The 24,343-nt window shown below is 41.8% G+C and overlaps 3 protein-coding genes across 4 annotated transcripts; 1 reads left to right on the top strand and 2 right to left on the bottom strand.

The window, feature by feature from the left end:
* The first annotated feature begins 1,034 nt into the window (after window positions 1-1,034).
* smpdl3b (sphingomyelin phosphodiesterase acid like 3B) lies at window positions 1,035-4,493 on the top strand. Its single transcript, XM_041943254.1, has 8 exons — window positions 1,035-1,183; window positions 1,289-1,502; window positions 2,123-2,220; window positions 2,359-2,502; window positions 2,668-2,837; window positions 3,159-3,339; window positions 3,481-3,614; window positions 3,779-4,493. Exons 1-8 carry the CDS (start codon window positions 1,123-1,125, stop codon window positions 4,139-4,141), a joined length of 1,365 nt encoding a protein of 454 aa, XP_041799188.1. The 5' UTR covers window positions 1,035-1,122; the 3' UTR covers window positions 4,142-4,493.
* A 308-nt stretch (window positions 4,494-4,801) lies between these two features.
* Window positions 4,802-8,302, bottom strand: mecr (mitochondrial trans-2-enoyl-CoA reductase). Of its 2 annotated transcripts, none has more exons than XM_041942559.1 (10): window positions 7,925-8,302; window positions 7,008-7,105; window positions 6,758-6,889; window positions 6,527-6,670; window positions 6,006-6,108; window positions 5,656-5,758; window positions 5,486-5,559; window positions 5,334-5,394; window positions 5,166-5,238; window positions 4,802-5,086 (listed from the first exon to the last, which is right to left on the bottom strand). In XM_041942559.1, the coding sequence occupies exons 1-10, from the start codon at window positions 8,209-8,211 to the stop codon at window positions 4,923-4,925; spliced, it is 1,239 nt and encodes a 412-aa protein (XP_041798493.1). In that variant the 5' UTR covers window positions 8,212-8,302; the 3' UTR covers window positions 4,802-4,922. The 2 variants fall into 2 exon arrangements, with proteins under 2 accessions (XP_041798493.1, XP_041798494.1); XM_041942560.1 differs by having other exon boundaries at window positions 8,036-8,258.
* Window positions 8,303-12,668: 4,366 nt separating this feature from the next.
* On the bottom strand, window positions 12,669-21,211 carry lin28aa (lin-28 homolog Aa). The gene is made up of 4 exons (XM_041942562.1): window positions 21,105-21,211; window positions 20,421-20,593; window positions 16,159-16,343; window positions 12,669-12,888 (listed from the first exon to the last, which is right to left on the bottom strand). Exons 1-4 carry the CDS (start codon window positions 21,133-21,135, stop codon window positions 12,669-12,671), a joined length of 609 nt encoding a protein of 202 aa, XP_041798496.1. The 5' UTR covers window positions 21,136-21,211.
* Between the last annotated feature and the right edge of the window lie 3,132 nt (window positions 21,212-24,343).

Raw genomic sequence — 24,343 nt, 5'->3', positions numbered from 1 at the left:
GAAGTCCCGCGAAACCTGCACGAAAGTTTGGGGATGTTTTGCCCTGAGTTCGGCTTATCAGACCGTCGTTGCCCTCGTTGTCGATACAAATCCCAAATTGTCGACTCTCGTTCTCAATAATGACCAGAAAATACCGTTAGCGACTGTTTACCCTACATTCTGACTCAGAAAGCTTGTTGGGGGCGGTACACAACCCTGGAGAAAGCAGTGCCTGAAAGGCAAAACTCAGGAAAACGTTCGTCTCAAGAAGAGCAGAGCTGCTTTGGTTTGCTGCCTTCAGCCCTGTTGGAAAAAATAAGTGTAGTGACAATCTACTACTTTTTAAACGTTGTTATGCCTGATTAACATCTTACATCAAAATCCAACTGTAAATAGAGATATTTATTTTCTGTAACAATGTCAAACACACAAATTCTCTGCAGTTAATAGTCCGTGAACTACATCGTTCGCTGCGGGGAGTACGAGCATCACCCGAAGGCAGCACCCGGGCTTCTTCGGCCTTTTTTATATTTAGAGATATATTACAATTATAATTTAAAAGTAGTAAATAGAAACAGACATACACACACCGACTAAAGAACTGGAACCGTGGGCCTTCTGATTTTATTTTAACCTTTATAAAAATAGCTCGTCTGTAGGGATTCGGCACTCAAGTGCCCGGATTGGTTAGGGTATCTGATGTCTTTTTATGGCCTCCCAAATCTGTAGCCTATAAATACATATAGTCTATTACACTGTTTCAATTTCTGAATTAAATCTTTGGAGTATTTCCATATGAATCGTAATTTTTCACTTGTAGCTCAAGGGTTAACGAGTCGTTTTCTGGCCCTCCTGCCTTAAGTCTGTTAATATAGCGTCAAGGCTATTTTAATGTACTTAAACTTTGCACGTTAACGTTTGAACTTCTTTATTAGCTATGTGTAGCCTGTTCGGATATCAGAGGAAGGCTGATAATCTTCGCTTCATATTGTCATTTGAACATCAGAGGGAACTTGCAGAGAAATGGACCACCTTCAGGTCAAAGACGCCTCATGAATATCTGTATCTTATCTTGCTTTGTCCCTTATAAACTTACCTCTCGCACCTGGACTTGACTTTTGTCTCTTCCTCAAAGACTTCGACATGTTCACAGTAAGGCTGCTCCTATCTTATCTGCTTTTCAAAGAGGCTATTGCGCTGTCAGGTAAGTAGCCAAAACAACATTGTTGTGTTCAACCGTAAAATGAAGAACTCCTTTCATACTGCAGAGACAACTTCATGTGCGCAATTACGCATGGTTTTCATCCAGGAAACTTCTGGCACATTACGGACCAGCACTGGGACCCAACGTACAAACTGAGCGATAATCCTGAACTTGTGTGCGCATCAAGCGGTAAACGACCTGCAGCCAATGCGGGGAATTTTGGAGACTATGTCTGTGACTCGCCCTGGCACCTTATTAACTCCTCTGTGTATGCAATGAAGGATATTCTGCCAGACCCGGACTTCATCGTATGGACAGGGTATGTGCTTAAATGTGGCATTTCTCATGACTGATGAGTCAAGTCCATCAACAGAGAGATACATGCTTGCTTTATGGTTATAAATCATCTTTTTTTTCTTGCTATTTTTTTATTTCTCTAATAACGAGATCTCATGTACTAGGGGCACAGCTTGGAACCACTGTCCCACTGAAACACACTACTGTTGTTTAACATCCTGCTATCACATATATGCAATACCTTGTGCAATATTACACTTCTTACTTTCAAGTGCAACACCTATGCATATATATTTTTATTTCTACTGTGACACATATATATTTACTGTGCAATACAGCAATCGCTGTACTTAACTTATCCATACCAACCATATGCAATTTTCAAATTTCCATGTGCAATTTTTCAATATTTTCCATTGCTATATATATATTCGAAGTCTTACTTTGTATCTCATATTTTTACTACCTTTGCTTTTTCTATTTCTATTGCTTTCTGCCTGTACACCATAACATAACACCATAATTTAGCCATCTGGGGATTAATAAAGTTTATCTTATCTTAAATAGTGTAAAAGTTACGTGTCTATTGTATTGTCTATTGCTACTCTATGAATCATCACTTATCCCAAATTTGTATTACAGAGATGACACACCACATGTGCCCAATGAGGATCTGGGAGAAGAAGCAGTACTCCACATTATCAGCAACCTTACCCACGTCATAAAACAAGTGTTTCCAAGTACGTTTGAGCTCAGGAGACATAATCTGTGTTTTTGGACTAAAATACACTGGATATCAACACTTATTGTAGTGTTGTAATGTAATATTGATACATTCATATTAATGACAAAATCATTTCATTTACTGCCTTCCTTAGACACTAAAGTGTACTCTGCTCTGGGCAACCATGACTACCACCCTAAGAGCCAGCTTCCTGCAACCTCAAACTACATCTACAACCAAATAGCAAAAATGTGGGAGGATTGGTTGGATCCAGAGTCCCAAGGAACATTTAAAAAAGGTGGATAGAGCCTCCCGTGACACTCTGAGATTTGTACTTTTAATATTAAGTGCTTTCCTAAGAATGAATCACCTAATAGCACAAATTGTGCATAAAACACAAATTTAAATGTTATAGCACATCCCATTGTGTAATGCATTCCTTGCAACATTTGTCTTTACACAGGTGGATATTACACAGAAAAGCTGCTGAATCGAGCAGGTTTCAGGATGCTGGTCCTCAACACTAATCTCTACTATGACCAGAACAAGCTGACCGAGGACATGGAAGACCCAGCGGGCCAATTTAGCTGGGCAGACCAGGTTCTTACAGAGGCTACCAAGAACAAAGAAAAGGCAAAGCATCTTTTCTGTCTGTGGGACTTCCATCCTCCGCTATCCTGCCCCCTTTTAATTTGTTCTGTTTGAATTTCAGCTTAGAGGGCAATAAAATATTCAGTGCACAAAATTCCTCTTTTATAGCAGGTTACCAGGATGAACAGGAAGAATACTTTCAGTTGACATCACATTTATGAGTAATTATCTCATTGAAAAGAGGACAACTTTCACAACCAGACCCTCCCTAAATCTGAGGTCTGGCAGGGTGCTCCAGGCCAGTTTAACTCTAAATGATGAATTGCTAACTGCTTGCTAACTCCACATTGGTTTCTCTGCCAGGTGTACATCATTGGCCACGTTCCCCCTGGTTTCTTTGAGAAGAAGAGAAGTAAGCCGTGGTTCACAAGCAAATTCAACAAGATGTATTTGGATCTAATTCAGAAGCATCATTCAGTCATACTTGGACAATTCTTTGGCCATCATCATACTGATAGCTTCCGAATGTTCTACGACTCAGAGGGTAAGATCAGACTGCTGTAGTGCTGCTAGTCTCTTGACAGTGATGCACAGTGACTGCTACATTAACTGTCCAGATGTTACCTGTTACCTTTTGCACATTATACTGTGGTAATCAGAGGCGATGCCCCCTTTGTTGCTACAGGCTCTCCTATCAGTACGATGTTCCTCGGCCCTGGTGTCACACCTTGGAAAACAACACTTCCTGGAGTCGTGGACGGAGCCAACAACCCTGGGATCCGTGTCTTTGAATATGACACCCAAACGCTTGTGGTCAAAGTAAGTCAAGGCCGGTCTGTATAATTTACATTCAAATATGTTAAGCAGCCTTTCTAAGGTGCAATATATACCCTATTTGAACAGGATGTGCAACGACCACGAAAGCTCTTAACACTTCTACTGTTCTTGTTTCTTTTTTATAAACCACGTTTGAACACACTCAGGATGTGGTGACCTATTACCTGAACCTGACTTACGCCAATGCAGTCCGCGGACGCTGGGAGAAGGAATATCGTCTCACAGAGAGCTTCAGAGTACCAGACGCCTCCCCGGCCTCCATGCATCGGGCTCTGGAGCACATTGCTAATGACGAGTGCTACCTACAGAAGTACTACGAGTTCAACTCTGTCAGCTACGACCTGACAGAGTGTAACAGTGACTGCCGGGTTGATCACGTGTGCGCAATCAGAGAGGTAGACTTTGACAGTTATGAACACTGTCTGGAAAAAGAAGGAACAGCAGCCATTTATGGTGGTTTGCTGCCAGTCCTTTCTGTGGCTGTAAGTCTGGTGCTAGCCAATCACTGATGATCATCTATATTACAGAAAATGTTTAAAGAATATAATATTATTTTAAAAAATGAAACTGAAGATATTTGAGGAGTAATTGTGGTAATGTAAAACATTTCTTTTAAATTTCACTTTTTCATTTATATGGCATCGATAATTCAAATGAGTCATGCACTAGATGTACTTTAACAGGGAAAAACAACCTTTGGCTTCAGCAATCTTTGTTGTGGGCTCTTTACTTTGGTTTATTGGCACTGGTTGAATATTTCCAGTCAGTAGAAAAACTATGTGGTATTCATGTGGTTCAAGAGGCTTAATTACATACCACCCAACTGTCCTGGATCAAATCCAGACTTCTTTAAAATAATTATTTGACCCAGGCTTTCCTGTCTGATTCTACTATATAATAAAACTAGAAATGACTAAAAAAGTCGTTACTGGTTGAATTTGTATTGGTACATGTGCCGTGTATATCAGTATTATCGCAACAGTAAATCAGGTGATTGATAACATTTGCACTTTTTCATACCCATGTAACTTAGTGACAACACAACTTGTTGCTAAACATATACAGCTTCATAATCTGGGTTCTTTAATGATTCCCGTTATCCCATATTACTGTATAAAGTGTTTTTAATTACAGGCAATTGGGGCAACTCATAACTCACAACATGACACATACTGGACTTTGAGTTGGCCGTGAAGACAAATTTATTGAGTATGTGCTTGAGCAGTGATGGACAAATCAACAACAGTGTGGCAGTCCTGGGGTTACAGGTGTGACAGCTGTTGAGTGTGCTCACATAATCACCACCTGTTTAGCTGAAGTGAAAGGCTGCATGGCTGCATCCAGAGCTTTGCTGTAGTCCTGGAGGCCCACCTCTGTGCAGGCAGGAGCTGTCAGCTTTCCTTGCTGGATGAGGTGGCACAGTTCATCCAGCATGGCTCTAAACGCCCTTCCATCTAAGGAGAAAGTCTCATTAAATTCATTCCAAAAGACTTATTTGAGTATCTTGATCTGTGAAACTCAATGTCGACTCACCATTTGAATGATCTTTCTTCCACTGCGTGACCCAAAATCCCCGGACCTTCACGTCCTTGAAAATGAGAGCACTCTGGGAAGAACAAGTTTAGAGAGTGTACTGAGAGGAAGAGTGTCTCTGTGAAATATAATGGTAAATCTGGGAGTCGGCAGGAGGTTTCATCTTACCACAGGGACGGTAACTGGCTGTTTGGCCATCCCTCCGTACGTCACCATAGATCCTCGAATCCTGGAAGACATGGGAATTGTGGCATTTTATAATCACATTTTCTCTTCAACGTCAGATATTAGATCACGCCAACAAAGATCAGCATCCTCACTGTAGATGACGGAGCAGTTCTGTTGCACTCTTGCCTCCGACTCCATTCAGTGCCAGTTTAGGCCTCGGACAGGTCTTTTTAAAAGAAAAAACACAACATGATAACATTTTGTGCTTCATAAGTAGCTAAAACCACATGATCGTATCTTTTAACCAGTCTGACTCACAGACCTTGAACAGTTCCTTAATCTCAGGCCGCCTTAGTGCCTCTTCTTTAATCACATGAGTTGCACCGATGGCCTTCAGCCTATCATTGAGCTGTGTGAACTCTGGCCTTTGAAAAGGAAGACACAATGAAGACGTTCATTACCGTCATAAATACTGGCACACAAAACACTCAATCTCTCTGTTACCCACGGACAGGAGCCCACTATCTGTCAGGTGGCTTTCAGGAACAGACTGATGACCTGAGCCAGTGATCTGGAAAAGTTTCATTTCCTGAAAATAATTCACACATACTCAAAAAGAGAGCTGAAGTGTAAACCAGCCAGTTACAGTTAATCTGATATGACTAAGTTCACCTGTCTCTGATGACATTAATGGTGTTTATTCCCCTTGCAGCAGCAATCTGTATTACAGCCTGCCCAACTCCACTGTTGGCTGCGTTCTGGATCACAGAATCACCTGCAAGGACAGCAGATTGAAGGAAGCTGTCACAGCCACTACTGCACAGCATGTCATGTTTTTAGAGATATCTTAGGCAGGAATAATTCATCCTAAAGTTTCCATATAGATTTTTTATTTTTTCAGCGCTTTATTTGGTTGTGTTGTTCTCATCATGTGTCTACCAGTTTGCTTGTTCCAATGCAAGTTCACACTTTAAATACCGTCCCATAAACCTGAGCAAGGAAGTGGCTTAAAATTACATTATTACTGAGTTTCTACAACCAGGGGGTTGATGGTTTCATCAGTCTGGTTGCTAAAAAAAACAATTTAGCCAATATTTCCTTTTGGAAGTTGAAATAAAAGGATGTGTAAACCGGGAGCCTGGAGGTCTATGAAAGAAAAATAATGCTATGACCCTGTGTGTGATAATGATTACCTGGCTTGAGATCCTCAAAGTCAGAGAGCATCCTGAGGGCAGTGCAGGGATTCACCCCCAGTGTGGCAGCAGACAACAAGGGAATGTCATTCGGTAGCGAGATGACATCATCCTCAGCTAGCACTGCCTCTGTCCTCCATGTCCCTGCTCTCACAAAGGCACAGAATTCTTCAGATCTCCTCCTGGGAGACACGAATGTGATCCTGTGAACTCATTCAAGTTGTAATTTACCTAGACCAGCATCTTTTGGGATGACCCAGTCTCCTGTTTTGAGAGACTTCACCTGACTGCCCACCTCTACGACCTGGGCCACTCCCTCATTGCCCCCAACAGCTGGGAGGTCAGGCAGGATAGCATAAGTACCTGAAAAACACTGGCAGATAAACAACTAATCTCCATACCTGACAAATATAAATATTGTGTTGGGTTTTTTGACTGTTGCTCGGTAGTCTGGTGTGGAGGGATGCGAGAAACCAAATACCTTGAATCATGTTGATGTCAGATGGGTTGATTGGAGCTGCCAGCATTTTAACCAGGACATCCTTTGCACCTATGGGGGGCAGCTCTACATCCTCCAACCTGACAACCAAAAAACCTAATGTAATTCTGTACATTAAATCATTATTGATACAAATGCCTGTATATGCTGTTTAAGTAATGAAGCAAAAATATTTGCAGCTTCTTCCAGCTTCTCAAATGTGGGGATTTGTTGCTTTTGTCATCTTAAAATCACTTTAAATTGATTACCACTATGTTTTAGACTGTCGGATGGACAAACAAGCGATTGAATGTGATGTGGGAAATTTTGATGGACTTTTTTTTACTGACATTTATATACCATTACAAATATAAATAACCCAACATAAATGTATAAGGCAGCATACAAAAAATAGGCACACATTAGCTTCATGGTGAATGGATCCACAGAACAGCCTAGTGGGGTCCCTAATCCTTGTTGCTTTTTGCATGTAAAAACAAAAAATATGGTTAACATTACCACTGAAACATTTCCAATTAATAATAAATGTCATCTCTATGTTTTTGACTTCAGAATGGGCCACCCTTCAAATACCAGCGAGTATTTTTGTACTCCGAGGTCAGGGGGCAGTAATGAGCCCATCACTGCTTGGCTCACCATAATAAGGCGAAGAAGACGTCCCACTAGAAAACCTCTTTAGACAAGCAACAAAAGGTAATGTTTGTGCTTTTTCACAAGGGGTTTCAAACAGTATCGTCCAGTTTAACAAATGAATAGACTTAAAAAGTGAAGACCAATTGGCTGGCTCGGTAAGAGTACGTCCGGTTAACCGCCCCGCCTCTGTTAAAGTATGATAGTGGCAGACAGTAAGGGGGCGAATAAACGACATGCTAAATGTTTATTTAGACGGGGACTCTTACTGAACGACTTGAGAAGGGTCTCCGTGTTTTCTGTACAGAAGAGCCTTGCACGTCTGTGCTCGAAGTCCCGCTGAATGACTGAAGGGAGAAACGTTAGCATTGCCCCCTTGCCTGGTAAATTTTAAAAGAGCAGCGACGAAGCTCCTTCTGCAGGCTGTCTGGCTTCTTAAACAGACTGTGTGGACTGGCAGCCACATCGCGACACAGCAGTGGCCTTCAAAATATAAAAACAATACCACTACGCAATAGTATTTGTCATTTGAAGCGTGAGTTTTGAGAGCGTTCATCCTACTGTGCGGCCATATTGGATTTACCCATGACGTCGTGTCATTGAAAATACAAACAGAGAACAGCGCCCCTGGTGGACAAACACTCGCAGCGAGTGGCTAGAGCCATGGTACCAAACAATCTGGTCTCACAAGGTTACCAGGCAGGAAAAGGAGGAACTGCTTGTCTGTTCGGTATTTCACTTCATGTAATGCAACACTGTGGGAGTGAACTTTTTTGTTGTTTCTCATTTACAGCCCGTGTATGTCATTTAGAGGCGTACTTACAAAATGTCATGGGCTGTATCTGAAGACATTTATTGTGCAGTTATGTCAGTACAGACACTTCCACTTCATTACATTTCAGTGTGTTGTAGTATAATACTGCAGCTGACAAAATTAATCTTCATCATCATCTGTTGGCCTTGTTGTTTTTAGTTTAAACTATGTTGTTAAAATTAACTCCACCTCAACCAGCTATACCATTAAAATGTTGGGTGCCATTCTCTAGTAAGGCCTACTTTATAAACGGTTTACAAGTTGTAATGAGTGCCTTGCATAAAATAATTTATTCAGACTTTATAATTAGAAACTATTAAAAGGAGAATCATAATGTTTGCCAAGTATTACAGAAATCCACGTAGCCAGCTGGCTGGCAAGCTACATCCTCCTTTCTAAAGGAGCAATTCTGTGTGATTACTTTTACTTTTGTTATGACCGTACACCTTTGCTGATAATACATACGCACACTAACTTTAGGAAGATTTTGAATGCAGTGATTTTTAGTCATCATGTGAGTTGTAAGAGCAGGAAGGAAAAAAAGAGACACATGAATATTGACATATTTACTAGGAAATGGAGCAGATCTTTACATATAGAAACATAATCACAGTAATACTTTGAAAAGCCTACATGCTGCTCATCATTGACAAACTAGCCATCAAATCAAGATAAAAAGATCAAGATAGTTGTAGTTTTATGGCAGTCAACATTGATACATTCTTCAGTAATAAATGCACGTTTTATTTGGAAGTAGCTCGAGCCATTTATCTGTTAAGATACAACATCACTAATTAAATGGCTGATGGTCACAAACAAGATGTACCACATAAAGCAAACTGTGATACAGATTGCTTTGATGTGCTTCAAATGTTACCCTGAGCACAGTTTTACAGGTCTTTGGAATTTCAAGGTATATCTAACCCATCTAGCGCCCGACAATCATATCACAATAACACTCCACTGAGGGGTCGAACAGGTTGGTTGCAATCAGAGCGTCTTCATGAACTTAAGTTTCCAAATGATACTTTGAAAACATCACAAAGTACAGCAGAATATTGCAAACATTACAATACAACACGATGTAACTGTTATAAAACCTGTGGCTGTTGCAATTTAATTAAGAGTTTGCAGATAAGTGAAGTCAGTGGTTTCAGGGATTTGTAAAGGAACGTAATAACAAAGATTGACAACAGAAGTCATCCGTGTGTATCCCTTTTAAATGGAGAGATGGTAAAAAAAAATGTTCAAGTCTGAGGATACAGTGGCACTGCAATCATCAAGTGGTAAATTCAACATAAAAATACACAGAAAAGTAAACTATTCTATCTAATCAGAACAATCTTTTGCATCCTTTCATATCCTGAGTGGAATTATCAAAACAGTGTTTGCTTCTGCAACCTTTTAACTATGTAAACACCACCCGATTGCAGAGTGTGAAACAATATTTGAGTATTAAGTCATCAATGACACATTCTTTTTGTCATAAGCATTGATAGTCTGAAACACCAAGTATCTGCCATGTGTTGAGATGAGACAACCCCGGAATATATACTACTAGCCCCAGTCCCTTTAATAATATTCTACTACATCCCCATCTACAACGATTATAGAGGAAAAAATACAATAATAGTGGAACATTTTCTTCACATCATATCATGGCAAGCTATGTCAAAGAGGAGAAAATAGAAAGATCATCATCACACTGGGTGCATGGACAGCGAACAAAGTGTAAGAGTCAAAAAGCAATCTTAGTATTTTTCTTAAAAGAAACTGTTGCACCAAGACATTCCCAAACCCATTTTACTTTGGCTTCCTCGTCCTATGCTTCACATCATGCGGATGAGCATTCAGTCCCTGCTTTGTCTTGAATAAACACTCCTCGACTCCTTCCAATCAATCTGAAGTTTTCCCTGAGTTTTCAGATCGGCAGTTCCTGAGATGAGCCTAAGAGTGGAGGTATTTCTTTTTTCAACCAGCAACCAACTGTGTGTGGTATATGAAAATATAAAAAAATATAACACAGAATATGGAACATATATTCAAAAGAGATTAAACTGAATAAAAAAAATGACTTAATGCATCTTACACATGATTAGTGCAGAGTAACATTGCACTGGTTTTGGCATAGATAGGAATGGGACTCTCTTCAGAAAGGCTCATTGTGCTCAAAAATAAAGAGTAAAAAAAAATGTAAGGCAAAGAAAATAAAACAAACTCACAGTTTACGTCAGTCCTCATAATACTATGTACCTGTACAGTATGTACTGTATACTGTTCCTCTTGTGTTTAAATATAGTACTGTTAAACTGTATTCATACTGCACTGAATTATTGTTAAGGACAATGACAATGATTTATCAAGCACATACGTACAAAGTAATACAAGTACCTTGGTGTTAAAAATGTGTTACCCAAATATATTCTCAAGGCATATGGAGCTCTGAATGACATTTGGAAGTGTATTGATGTCTACCATTCATTGCTGAGAGGCTTCAACAAGAGCAGCGGGAGGAAGCGGCAGCACTCTTGGATGAAAATAAATAAGTAGTATGATTTCTTCAAAAAAAGGCTTTAGAATAATTTTACATATATATTAATTGGGTGTAAAAGTCTTGTCAGCTTCTCCTGTAAAACGGGAGTAAAATGCTGATTAGCTAGCTAGTTCTACATGCTCCTCCGTGCAGGCTTGGTGTTCCTGAATTATTACCCTACTAAGGGTTATAGGGAGGTAATGTCTTAAATAACTACCTAGAAATGGATCATACTGGATATAAACAAAAACACCAGCCTTCCCACTGGCAATATCATAGCTGATTCTGCCTCATTTTATTCAAGTATCAAGAGGAGAGCTAGCTGGACCCCTTAGTGACTCAGTCCAGGTCAAGTATCTTATTAGAAGTAATGATATACATGTAACATTGGTTGGAATTCTATCAAGTTGAGGTAATTGTTAAGCAGCAGTATTTTGCACAGCAGCCGATAAAATGAGAATATACTGTAGATGGAACATTGACCAACATCACGCTTCCAGCTGCCAGAATGGTTAAAGGCTGAAAAGCAGTGTTTTGCTGCCCTCTCTGGTTGAGACTACTACTACACCCAGTCTAATCTAGTTTTCCCTGCAAAATAGTGGCACTATTGTGTCTCTCTGCACTCCGGGGAGCTGTGATGTAACATGGAGCTATAGTACTATGGTACATCACACACCCAAGTACGACAGACCACACCTCATACATCCAGCTGTGATGATGGGTGTGAGGTTCAAGAGATATGAGCCTCTGACCACACCCAAGTTCAATGGCAATGCTGTGTAAATAATGTAGTGCAAAAAGGATTTGATTTAATCCCAATTCAAATCACAATCTCCATAGCTGTATTCTGAGGTTATTCTGTTAACCATCAGCGGGTAGGAATGACGGTTTTAGTAGCAGACCAAACATGCAACAATGAGGTAGACCGTGCGTCTTTAGACAGCCAGCAGAACGCTGGATGGAAATAATGAAATGACAGAAAAAATAACTCTGACCAAAAGCTGGAAACCACTTCTGGTCTGACATTCATTTGGCCCCAGGATTACTGGATGGTCAACTGCAATATTGGCAGATGCCAATACATTGCCTATAGCTATACCCTAAAACCCGTCCCATGTGTTTTCACAAACCCTCCCGTTCCCCATGCCATACGCAGACTAACATTCATTACAGAGGTACTAACTGTCACGTCTCTGTCTTGTCGGATAGTGAGGTGTAACAGTCAGGAAGGAGACTAAATGGTAAGGCAGCAAAAGTGTAGCTCTATACTAAACACACTGAGTATTACGCAAAAACAGCAGAGGTATAATGCCCACCGGACGGGCACAGTATCACAAAAGAAAATTCTACAAGAACACATCAAGATAATCCGTTATATGGCAATGCTCACTACAATCTCAAACCCCTAAAAGAACAGCAGTGATTCAAACATTTAGAAAGCGTCCTGAGTGCAATAATACAGCAGTATTCCTGAGTGTTACACCAAATGAAAACAAACAAACAAAAAGAAATCAGCAACATTCTTCATAAGCAATTTTTTTTTAACCTGAGGTAGTTCCAAAAGCAGCTTCAACAGGCGAAACGGGATCGTGTGTCCCGTCTCTCCATCAAAGCAGTTTGATTGGCCTCTGTGCTGCCCCGGCGTCACTGTTGCCCAATTTCTCATCTAATCAGAGGTCTCAGGAGGCGGTGTCGAGTGGCTGTGCTCCTTCTCGTCGCCTTTCGAGGGGGACGGTTTTCCCTGAGAACCCGGTGAGGACTGTTGTGCTTTGATTGGGCAGTTGGCAACCATGTGGTCGATGCTCTGGCAGAAATGGCACTTCTTGGGCTGAGGCGGTAGCTTGCACTCTTTGGCGTGGTGGTCTAGGCCTCCGCAGTTGTAGCACCTATGAGAGCAGAGAGCATTTGGTCAGATGTAATGTGTGCTTAAATCTGCAATAGTTACTAATTTCTTGGCCATTTGGGGGTAGCAGATATGATTGATTGATTGACATGTGCCACTTGCTAACAAACAGCTGCTTGTTTACACATCCTGCAGAGCAACATTATTACTCATTTGTTTTTAGCCACCTGGCAAATGTAAATCTATTATTTAGCTCTGTTTCTTTCTGTATACCTATTCCAGAGAGAATAAGATGGCACATTTGCCTGCTGCGGCCAAAAACATCACTATGCAAGACGAGTGAAAGAGGCAAAAAAAACACTTGAAGGCCAGAAAATCAAAACTGTAATATGCTAGCTCACTATCGAAAGAGGAACTGCAGATAATTCTCTGTGGCTCATAGTGACCCCTTTTACATACATGTAGTAATCCATTTTTACTATAAAAGTATTGATTATAGCTACTTTAAAATCCTCTCCAGAAATATGTTTGACGACATAAAAAAATGAATCTAATCCCCCGCCCACACATACACACAAAAAGTTCAATTTACTACTTAAAAAATTCTTAAAGGCACAGCTACATATTCTTCCTCACTGAAAATCCTGCAGCTATGAATTTATATCAAAACTTTGACTTCTGAATGCAAAATGCTCTCATGCTCAGGCATACTGCAATTCTGCACAGTGACGATCCAAATGAAGTTACAAAGCCCAAAGCACATTTTTGTGTGGCGGGTGGCTTTGAGTTACACCTGTTTGACACTAGGTGGCAGCATTTCATTTGGATTGACTTGAGTTTGCGTTTGGTCAGAAATCTTGCAAGGGCATTCCAGGTCACACCACGATGCTCTTTGGAGCTGCAGCCGAGGTCAGAACTTCTCATAACATGGCATGTTTCTTAGATGGTTCTATTAAGAAACTTAAGAAATCTTAGTAGCAACCTCCAGGCAAGCAGGAGTTTCTGGAAGGTTTATAATTATTCAAGTGGATGACAGAATTGCACGAATGAAGTGGCAGCACTGTTTTTGCATGGACCTGAAATGACTGCCACGCCTCATGTTATCATTGGGTATCGTGAACAGCTTGTCCTATTTGTCACTGCCAAAAACTTCCCGTTGCACTCTGTTGTATCAATGTAAAACATTCCTTTCATCGGCATTGAACTTTAGAAATGAACGCCATGAGGGGTCAGCAGGAGCCATGAGGGGTGCCATCAACCACCTCTGTTTGAACATCAGCTATAGAATGGCCACGCGTGCAGGGGCAGAAGACAGATGGGTGGTGGGCGTGGGGCGGCCGGCCTGTGCCACTGCGGACCCCCTGCCACCATTGTAGCGGCAGATGAGGTTTGAACAGGGCGGCTGCCGAGGGGTCAGTGTGGCTTTGTGGCAGTGGCCGTTGGGGTGGTGTCAAGGTCTACGCCGTCACAGAAGCTCCCTACATCAGCATCCATCAGGAAGCAAGTGGAGGGAAGGGGAAGTGGTCCCTTTGTCTAAAAAGCTGCAGTAATGACCTCTGATCCCTGCCCTCCTCCCCAGTCCTCTAACCCCCAAGCCCATCCCTGCCCCCAGCCTTCTTGCATTCACTCATACACTGTTGCCATGACAACGGTGACCTTTCACCCCCTTGCCCGGGCTCTTACATCTGTTATCAATTAAATGGACAGGAGCTTTTTCCCCACCCTCAGTCATCTGTACGTATGTATGTGTTTATATGTTTATATATGTGTGTGTATATCATATATGTGAGTATGTACACACACACACACACATATACATATATATATATATATATATATATATATATATATATATACACACAAAGGTGATCTTTGAAATGTACAGAAAACAGCTGTTCACTCACTTTTATGGCAAAACCCAGAACTAAGAACTGGAATGAAACGTCGTAACGATACCTGAGTATTGGTTATAAGTATGATCAATCAATCAATCATATGTGAACCAATAAAACACCGTCCAGTGTTGTATAATGAAATACGCTAGAGGGGAACGATATGTTATCAATGGATCAGTGTGGCCTAGGCAGAGTTATTGAACCAGAGCGGGCCTCCCAGGACTCTTTGAGGCGGTAATGATCTCTGTTCTCACACTGACTACTCTCTGGCTCTAATCACAACTGACAGGAGGGTGAAGTTGATACACCTCTAACCCCGTGCTATACTGAAGAATTACCGAGAAAAAAAAATTAATCAAGGGCCCCCTCAGCTCTTTCTTCTTTAGAGGGACATTGTTGCCTTTGCATGAAACTCTTAAAACTTTGGAAGAAATGGTTCATGAATAGAAAGATGAATTTGCAGATTGATCATTGCCTTTTTGGCTTTTTTTTTTTTTTTTTTAGGTAAATCATGAAAAAAACTATAACTTATTTATCAAGGATTGTGTGCAGGTTCAGATCCTTACCTTTACTGTAATGAGGAAAGACATGCTTAAGGCTATTCCTGCATTTCTAACAATCCTAAGTTAAATTCATCGTTTTCTAAAAGCTAAAAGTTCTAGAAGAACCAACAACATCTAGATTAATGTTTATGTTGCTAAAGTTGATATTTTTGGTTAATATGTTTTAGGAGTTGCACATCACATTAGTGGTAGAGGTTTAGGAAGAGAGAGTCAGTGGGTGTGAATTCACTAGGGGCCAGCAGATTTAAACAGTTATTGATCCAGGTCACACGTCAAGCCTGCTGGTGTGACCCCTGCTAGGGCTGGAGGTGGGGGGTTGGGGTCGAGGAAGAGGAAGGGAAATGGGGAGAAACTAAAAACACCATTGTATATCTGATCCAAACTGGACACAACAATGACAACTGTGTTTGTGGACTGCAGAGAAATAAAGCTTCTCAGGGTTTCGTTGTAAAGGTGCATAATCTGCCGCTGTCCAATGAAAACGATGCATCTCCCCTTTTTTTTTTAGGATGAACCACAATTTTTATCCGTACAGTTTTGGAGAATTCTCACACTTCTTTAGATAAATAATCCATACAGGTGTCATCTGAAAAATGCATCGTCACAAAGCTGACACCTGTTTTCGCTGATTTATGTAAAATTTGGGAGATTTTGGGGAGTGACAATGCACGGTTGTTACATATGCCGTGGTTTCCTGTTGATTGTTGATGATTGCATCCAATGTAGCAGAGACGCAGTGTCAGGATGTGTGGCATCACACAGTACCCCACAATGAAATGACAAGTTTCAGCTTACTTGACACTAATATATCATTTACATGTCTTTCCTGTTCTTTTCCAGTCCACCCATGCTTACCTGTCTCCCTTAGAACGTCGCTTCTGGACCTTCTTGCCTTTGGGCCTCCTTTCACTTCCCACACAGTAGACGCCACCTGGTCCAGTAACTCGCTGCGACTCCAAGCCCTTCGATGACTTCTTGAAGGTAAACTCGACCGCCTCGCCTTCCTTCAGGCTGCGGAAGCCTTCCATGTGCAACTTGCTCTGAAGGGCGACATAGGAAGAGGGTTCAGAATCGAAATTATTGTTTGGGGAACTCCAGTTTTATATTGACTTAAGCCTTAATAGGTACAGCAGGAAGAGTCAAACCACAAAGGGATGAATTAATTTCCCCATCACAGACATGTGGCAGATCACTGTTAGTGAGATATATATAGTGATAATTAGACTTCAAACCTACCACATTACACAACCAGTGACAAAAATCATCTCCATACTGAACCTCTGGATACTTTGACCCCTGAGAACAACCCCCAACCATTCTCACTGTGTGATACCATCAGAGCCGGATAGCATTTATCAGGTATCTGGTATTTTAAGGTGATCATTGTGTCTCACCTGACAAACAAACAAGCCCTACAAAGCTCGCCGCTGCGACTCTACATACTGCCCTGCATAAAAGGTAACAACGCCTTAAGGCTGCTTTGTCTGTTTGCTGTGTTTGAGTGGTAAATCTGATGAGGATAACCTTCAACCCATCCCCCCCTCTGGAGGAACAGCATTCCACACTGCTGCCCCCACCCCATCCCTCTTCCCACCCACATCACAAAGCTCCACACACTGACCACCACCACTAACCCTAAACTGCAGGATGCAGGGGTTAGTACTATGGTTGGGGGTGGGGTGAGAAGGCAGCGTGGCTTCTCTGGGAGGTTGGGGGTCAGGGTGACATTCCTTGGATAGTTGTTTGGCAGAGGGACGTGGAAGATAAAAGTTGAGAGAAAGCACAAATGATTGATATCAGTGTTCGAATATGTGACATCTGCTTTTCGTAAAAGAAGCTTGATGATTTCAGGTTGTAGCACGTTTGAGGAACAGCAACAGCGGAGGGGCGTGCTATCTTAATTAATCAACAATGGGACTGGAGGTTCGAATAAGCTGAGGGCAAACACTAATTTAGCCTCCTGTTTAACTACATATTCACTGAGTGAACTTGGAGGGGGCTCTTCCCGATATCAGCGCCTTGCCAGAAACATTTCCGATTCCAGAGAGAAGAGATGAAGGAAAGGATGGTGAGGTGCGGTTTTAAGGATAAACCCCAGAGATTGGTTAACACAACATGGGAAACCCCTCTCTAAAATTCCCTTGCTGGGAGTGTGAGATTAACTCGTCGCAACTATAAAAGATTGTTGACACAGGAGGAAAGAGCCATGATTAAGTCGGTTTGTTAATCCCGTTTTCTTTCTTTCACTTCTGAGTGTAAGTCACATCCATCTGCTAATTATGAACAACAGCCAGCACTCTGCGTTTGCCAAAACCGCCAGGAATCAAACTGAGCTCCTCAAAGCAAAGTCTGGGTTCGCTTTAAACCACATCTAGCAGGAGAATCCTTTAGGACCACTTATCATTTTAAACATAGAAGAAGAAAATCTCCAAAACACAGCTTCAGATTAAATAACCATAAAGACCATTTCAGTCCACCAAATTTATGTTGACATCATTACAAACACGGTTAACAGTTATAGTGAGCCGCACACTAGTAACGCCCTCTGCGATGAAAGACAACGCAAACAAACAAAAGCACCATCTTCTCTAATCCTGCCACATTCACTCACAGCTGAGCATCTGCTGCCAACTCCTGAGCGGCGAGGACACACGATTGGTGAGCCCTGACATTTGAGTGGCAGCGTGGACGTCTGCAGAGCCCCAATCCCATCAGGCCTCTCCACCCTGGTGACCGTTAACCCACTTCCTCTCCCATGTGTGACCTTCCCCACCCCCATAACGGACCCTCAGCAGCCACATGCCCTACATCAGGTTATATATACATACACACAGACACGCACACATAGACAGGTAAAGACAAGGGTTTGGCCTTTAACTTCTAGAACGTGACGCTGAGGTGTTATTAGTCTGGTCTACTGTAAACTGTCCAGAATATGTCTGGAAGCCAAGTGAGGCAGAGAAAGACATCAGAGCAGCGAGGGACAATAGCAGGACTGCTGCTGAGACAAAGAGGGGCTCGGTCACGTCCGAGGGGTGCTTCATTCGGATGCATGGCTCTATTGTCCACCTGCACAAAGGCCAGAGGACCCCGGGAGTTAATTTTCCTTGACACGCGGTCACTAATTTTAGGGCTGAGGCCTTTTACATTGCCATAACCCCTATACATCCATCATTGACACGCGTGTGTCTAACTTTTCTAGCGACACAGAGGGAAGAAAGTCATTGGTTACGCATTTCTTGTGGACAAAATGAGCGCACAGTGTGCAGTTATTGCTTAAGCAGTGAGTTTTACATGTTTTCTCTGTTCATTTAAGCTGCCTTTAAAGCACACGGAACAATGATTGACTCATTATCATGACATAGAGACATGGTTTTGGACACTGGGTTGGGATTTTTTTATGCTGCATATAAAGTCGGTATTAGTAAACCCACCTGTCCCTTTGAATTTCCTTTTAAATCGCTGTAACTACCAGAGAACTAAACTGTAAGTTTCTGTCCCTGGTTGAGTTAGTTAGTTTTGGTTTGCAATATGATTAATCGGGTACCGACTTCCTGTGCATAGTCAAACAATATTTCAGTTGCAACGGCTGCACAGAACAATCAAATTTCTCTATATGCATCATCATGAGCAGAAAGCAGACAGCTGATAAGAAAAGAAAAAACAGGAATGAGGAAGCAGTCTGAAGACTGGCTCCAACCAAGTGTGAACATGCACGCTTAAGATCATTTATAAGATCACTGAAAAGGGACTTGCATGAGGTTTTGGACGGCAGTGATGTGTGAACAAGGAAATTTACCTAACATAAACCCCGAGAGCTTCTTCCCTCTCGAAAGCTATTAAAGCACACCACACACACACACACACACACAGGGTTGAGCAGACAGCAAAGAGCCTTTAATCACTTTATGACAGGAACCTTGAGGTGAATGAGCAGCTCGTGGGGACTCCTCTCATTCACATGCTAAGCCTTTATCTTATCAGACAGCAGTGGAGGCACCCACACACATGAGTAGAAGTAGGAGGAGATATGCAGCCCCCCACCCCTCTTCCTCCCTCCTCTCCTGTTGTATATGAAAAGGTGAATGAAGGTTGTGGTTAAACCTGAGTGAGCTAAAGTTTTCTTTTATCTCCTCTGGCCTGAGAAAGAAACAATAAAACCTCAAGAGAAGAATAAAGGAGGCTTTAGTGAGGAAAACTAAAAGACAAGTCATACGATTTTCACTGTTCCCAGGAGAAAATACTCAAGGCAATCTTAGATAAATATGCCCAGTGATTGCGGTATCATGAGAGGCAAAAATAATGTTAAAGGCTTTCTTTAAACCTTAAAAGGTGATCAATAATCCTTATTGAGATGGTTTGCCAGGCCATTGAAGTCACTCTGGGACCCAAAACTGGTGGAATAATTTTAAAAACCTCTCTTTTGTCAACAAACATAACGAAAAAGGGCAAAATCCGCCCATCACATCCAAAACAAAAACTAAACAAATCGACCGTTCCAGAAGAGGATCAATTCCACATTTCCTCCCCCTTTAAGAGCCGCTCCTTCATGCAGCTCACACAGCACTCACTATGATCTATATTCACCATCGATGCCAGCCTGTTAAAGGTTGTGTAAGCCCGGACTGCGCTTTTATTCCCCCTGTGTGTGTCTGAAAACCACGAGGGAGGCCCGCGGCTCTCCTCTGCCTGCAACACGTGTTCCCCTGAGGGGAGAAACACCCACCACACCGCAAACACAACACCCATCTAAACCAGCTTAAACCGCCGCATGTTGGCTCAACTTTCATGTGAAACTGGAGGCTCTGGGTTGCTGTTCAATGCACTTTATATTTTTTTTTAGCTTTTTCTTCGTTTTTGCAAAGCCCAATCAGTCATTGCTGCATAGTTTCGAAGATACTGACCAGGTTTGGGGGTGAGGGGGGGATCCTAAATTAACTTGACTGTATTGGAAACAGGTGGGATGATCTCACCCCTGCTGCCGGTAAGACATTTAATTTAGAAAAAGCGCATTTTCCCAACTTATTGACACTTTTGCAGACTTGCAGATGAAGGTATTGGCGTTTGGAGGTTTTGGATGGTTTCAGTCCCAGATAGCAAGCAGGGAGCAGTCCTACCTGGTGGACGAACACATCGACCGGCTCGTCCAGTGGCACTCCCTCTCGGTCGTTCATGGACAGGAACCCGAAGCCCATGCGGACGTTGAACCATTTACACACCCCGACCCCGTGCAGAGACGGCGAATCCTCTTCGGCGCTCGGTCCCTCGTCCTCCTCGGTCTTACACACTCCTGCAATGATAAAAGTGTGTGATTGAAATAAAAACTATATATATATAAATTTGAATGTACTGTTGCAAATTCGAGGATGTTTAAAATAAATGCAATATATCCCCCAAAAAGTTCCAAAAGTCTTTAAAACTTTCTCTCGCGTTGCCGCATCATTAGATGCATGAAACGAGCACACCGGTATCAGGATGAGCTGCGCTTCTGCTTCGTCTCGCCTAAAATCCGGGCTAATTTCGCCAAAGCTGCTGAACATCTTCTCTCTAAGTGCCGCCAGTTCGTGCAAAACGAGTGATCTCGCAGGCTGCATGATGTCAGAATTTCAAAAGAGCGATTAATGCGCTGATGGACGCACGGATTGCACATCACGTGTGTGAACAATGCCTGAAAATGTTCCACTGCAACCAGATAGGCAGTCCAGCAGAAGACATCTTAATTAACTCTCCTTTTTTTTAAAAAAAAAAAAAAAGAAGAAGAAGAAAAAAGAAAAAGAAAAAGGCTTATTTCGTTACTCAACCTGGGAATTCCTGGTTAGAAACGGAGCCCATGTCTTCAGTTCTGCCTTGAGTCAAAATTAGCACCCAAGCTACAGTATCCTCTTTTCAGCCCCTCGAGATGGGTAATCCGCACAGATTGCCACTTTCATGCAAAATGCAGTGAAAAGCAGAAACTGCGCAGCGAGAGGGAAAGCGGGAGAGGGAGGTAAACAAAAGGGGGCTGGCAACCTATTCCCCCTAAACAATGAGGGGTGAGGGGGGTGGGGGTCACCGGGTAGATTTTTTTCTTTTCTTTTTTTTTTTGCTGAAGACCCCCCCCCCTTGCTAAAAAACATTTCAAAAACAATGCAACGACACCCATCCCCTTCAGAAACCACTTCAACCACTCCCAGAGATAAGTCCACAAAAGCTCCCAACATACCTTCTGCCATGTTTGAGGGCCAGTTTGCTCCCAGTGCTCACTGCTGGTCTTCCTGCCTCTGTCGCCTCTCTCCTGCAGTGGTCAGAGCCGCTGGTCAATATAAATGACCATTTCTCATCCAGCACCCCCCCCCACCCCTCACACACACACACACACACACGGTCATATCCACGTGATTCACAATTATAGTCCCCAAGGATATATTGTGTGATAGAAGGGGCCACATGTGGGAGGTGACCAATCACTTTTTTTCACGAAAAAAAATCCTCATTTTTATGATATTTCCATCCAAATCCAAGAGTTCAAGAATGCAGAATTAAGGTAATCTGTAGCATTAACGTGTCAACTGTAAAACCTATTAAACCTGCTTTTAATCAGCCATTTTTCTATATTTCCCTGCTTTTTTCCCCAAGATGTGTCTCAAACAACCACTGTCCTTTCCTCAAACGTTTTAAAATATGATTTTAAAATGGGGAGAATTCAAATAACGTTTTGTTTTACCTCAAAATGTTCTCTAAGTGCTTGCAGCGCATACACCCAAGGTGGGGTGACAACAGGAAGGAGAAAAGCCGGGTGGAGCCTGCGGTGCCTGTGTGAAACATCCATCCTAAGTACATTTTTTAATTGCTACAAATCGAGTAGAAATTTTATTAATCATCTTATTCTGTCTCTTGCCATGAGTTTCTGTGCTACCAGTGAGCCGGTTGGCTGATTTCCTAACGCGCTGGAACAATGATTGTAATGGTAATCCAGATGAGGCATGGAGGGGGAAGTGTTGGCCTCCCGTGCAGCAGAAAAGGAAGCTGCTAAACCGAGTCAAACCACCGAGGTGGAGAGGTAAAGTATTGAAGAAAACGAAAGTGGACTTGAACTAAAGAAAAGAACACAGAAGCGTTCTGGAAACAACCCCCAAGACACACTGGCAGCACGAAAACAAGCCAAGCTGGTCAAACGATTTGATGGATCAATAGTGATTGATCACATCACGTTAGGATGTTGACTCGTGTCCTTGTGGAGTGATGGATGAATCAGAGACAGAGGAAAGTGATCTTTTCACCGAGCTTAAAGCGAAAGAGTGCAGGGCCGAAGTCACCAAAAAGATGACGAAATGTATTATTTAGCAATGATGAATCAAAAAGATAGATCAATAAAATATAATAATAATTGAAAACAAGGAGGCTTAAAAGCCGAATATACGAGCAATTCATAGTCAAGATACAGCTGAGATAAAAAAAAATGTTTAAATGTAAATAAATAAATATGAGAAGCACAATTTATTTTGTATTTGTTCTATTTTTAATGTTGAAAGAATAGTTTCTTAACGGTTGAGATTTGTCAGTGGAATTGGTTTCATTTATCTGTGGAGATTAATTTCATCGTTATTTTAACTTTTAACGACGAATGGCGGCACAGCTCCACCTCTGTGTATAAAACGCCTGGTGGATGTTTCAGAGGTGACCAGTCGATTTCATCACAACTACCACAACGACCCCTTGTGGACCCGCAAAACACGCGTGTCATGACCTTAAACATTACATAATATACAGCACTAGATGTCCCAAAATATGCAAATGATGACAGCGCGAATGAGAGAAAACAAAGCGACATCTCAATGCATTGAAGTTGGTGATTTCAAGAAATAGCAAAACAAACAAACAAAAAAAACTTTATTACACCAATAAATAGACTTCTTGACCTGAGTCGGATTATATTATAGTATGTTATAGAAAAACAGAGCCTCCAGTGTACTGAAGGTAAAACATCTGGTAAAATAAAACGATTTAAACATATAGGAACCATTAATGCTTTGCTATAAAAGCATATACAAACATGACAAACCAAATAGATTTGAACAAATAAACCAGAGTTTAATTTTTAACTTATTTTTTTCCCATCATCCTGATTAAGTTAAAAAAAAGAGAGAGATTTAAAGGAAAATCAGATTCTGTTATGAGATGTTCAGGTGACAAGACGTGTCCAGTTAAGAGGAGGCCTTTTTTCCTCTGTGGTATTTTTTAAAGCCGCAAAAGTATGCTAATATTCCCAATTTATCATGCGTTTTGAAGATGCAAAAGTCCCTATTTTACTTTTAAAACGACGACGACACAACCTGTAATATAAACGTTTCAGCGATTCAAACAATAAGTCAGACTCAAGAAAGAAGGTCCGTTTGTTTCCTGTTTGCGACGTTGGAGACGGACATTAACGACCATGAGCCGTGAACGCACCACCAAGTGACGCAAAAAGTTGTTTTTCTGCCATTTACGAGCTGTTCAGACACTTCAGCTACTCCAACACCTTCCTCCTTAAAACTAAAGAGACTATAAAAATTGGCATCTTCTAAAGATGAATGTTCAGGCCATCTTGCAGGAAAATTCATTTGCTCTCCATTTGCCTTTGGTTTCCATAAACTTGGACATCTGAAAAAGTCAGTTATTCAGAGTGAATTTGGCTTTGTTAAACAGCAAATAGCTTAAAATGCTCGAGGATATATCGGTTTATACCCAGGCAAACTATTATATGGACAAGGGAAACGATCTAATGATGTCTCAGCGAGTCGGGTCATTTCCAGGGGAGGGGTCAGTGCTGGCTCGGATTATCTTGGCCGGACGCCAAGACGTTTGGCTCTCAGTGCTGGACTGCAGCCAACGCGCAACAAGCTAATGGACTGCAAAGACGGCTCTTGTCTCTTGTTCTGGCGTTACCCGGAGCTCCGTGACACCAGTTCAGTCTGTATATTATGTTTTTAGATTCAGTGTTTGTTTCCTTCATGTGAGCGGCAGCAAAGCGCAGGACGCCCTTCTGCTGACGTGCTGCTTTCCAGTAAACCCTCTAAGT

This window comes from Chelmon rostratus, chromosome 8 (genome assembly GCF_017976325.1).
Source record: "Chelmon rostratus isolate fCheRos1 chromosome 8, fCheRos1.pri, whole genome shotgun sequence".
NCBI classification, from domain to species: Eukaryota; Metazoa; Chordata; class Actinopteri; order Chaetodontiformes; family Chaetodontidae; genus Chelmon; species Chelmon rostratus.
This window is presented reverse-complemented; position numbering and strand designations above follow the sequence as displayed.

Excerpts from the sequence above, each read along its gene's own strand:
- lin28aa (XM_041942562.1), bottom strand. The coding sequence starts at position 21,135 with ATGGGCTCCGTTTCTAACCAGGAATTCCCAG. Across the intron at positions 20,594-21,104 it reads TTCTAACCAGGAATTCCCAG|GAGTGTGTAAGACCGAGGAG; the intron begins GTTGAGTAACGA and ends TTATCATTGCAG. Across the intron at positions 12,889-16,158 it reads CGACGTTCTAAGGGAGACAG|GTGCTACAACTGCGGAGGCC; the intron begins GTAAGCATGGGT and ends CTGCTCTCATAG.
- smpdl3b (XM_041943254.1), top strand. The coding sequence starts at position 1,123 with ATGTTCACAGTAAGGCTGCTCCTATCTTATCTGCTTTTCAAAGAGGCT. Across the intron at positions 3,340-3,480 it reads AATGTTCTACGACTCAGAGG|GCTCTCCTATCAGTACGATG; the intron begins GTAAGATCAGAC and ends TTGTTGCTACAG. Across the intron at positions 3,615-3,778 it reads CCCAAACGCTTGTGGTCAAA|GATGTGGTGACCTATTACCT; the intron begins GTAAGTCAAGGC and ends GAACACACTCAG.
- mecr (XM_041942559.1), bottom strand. The coding sequence starts at position 8,211 with ATGAACGCTCTCAAAACTCACGCTTCAAATGACAAATACTATTGCGTA. Across the intron at positions 6,890-7,007 it reads TGACATCAACATGATTCAAG|GTACTTATGCTATCCTGCCT; the intron begins GTATTTGGTTTC and ends AGTGTTTTTCAG. Across the intron at positions 5,395-5,485 it reads GAACTGCTCCGTCATCTACA|GATTCGAGGATCTATGGTGA; the intron begins GTGAGGATGCTG and ends CATGTCTTCCAG.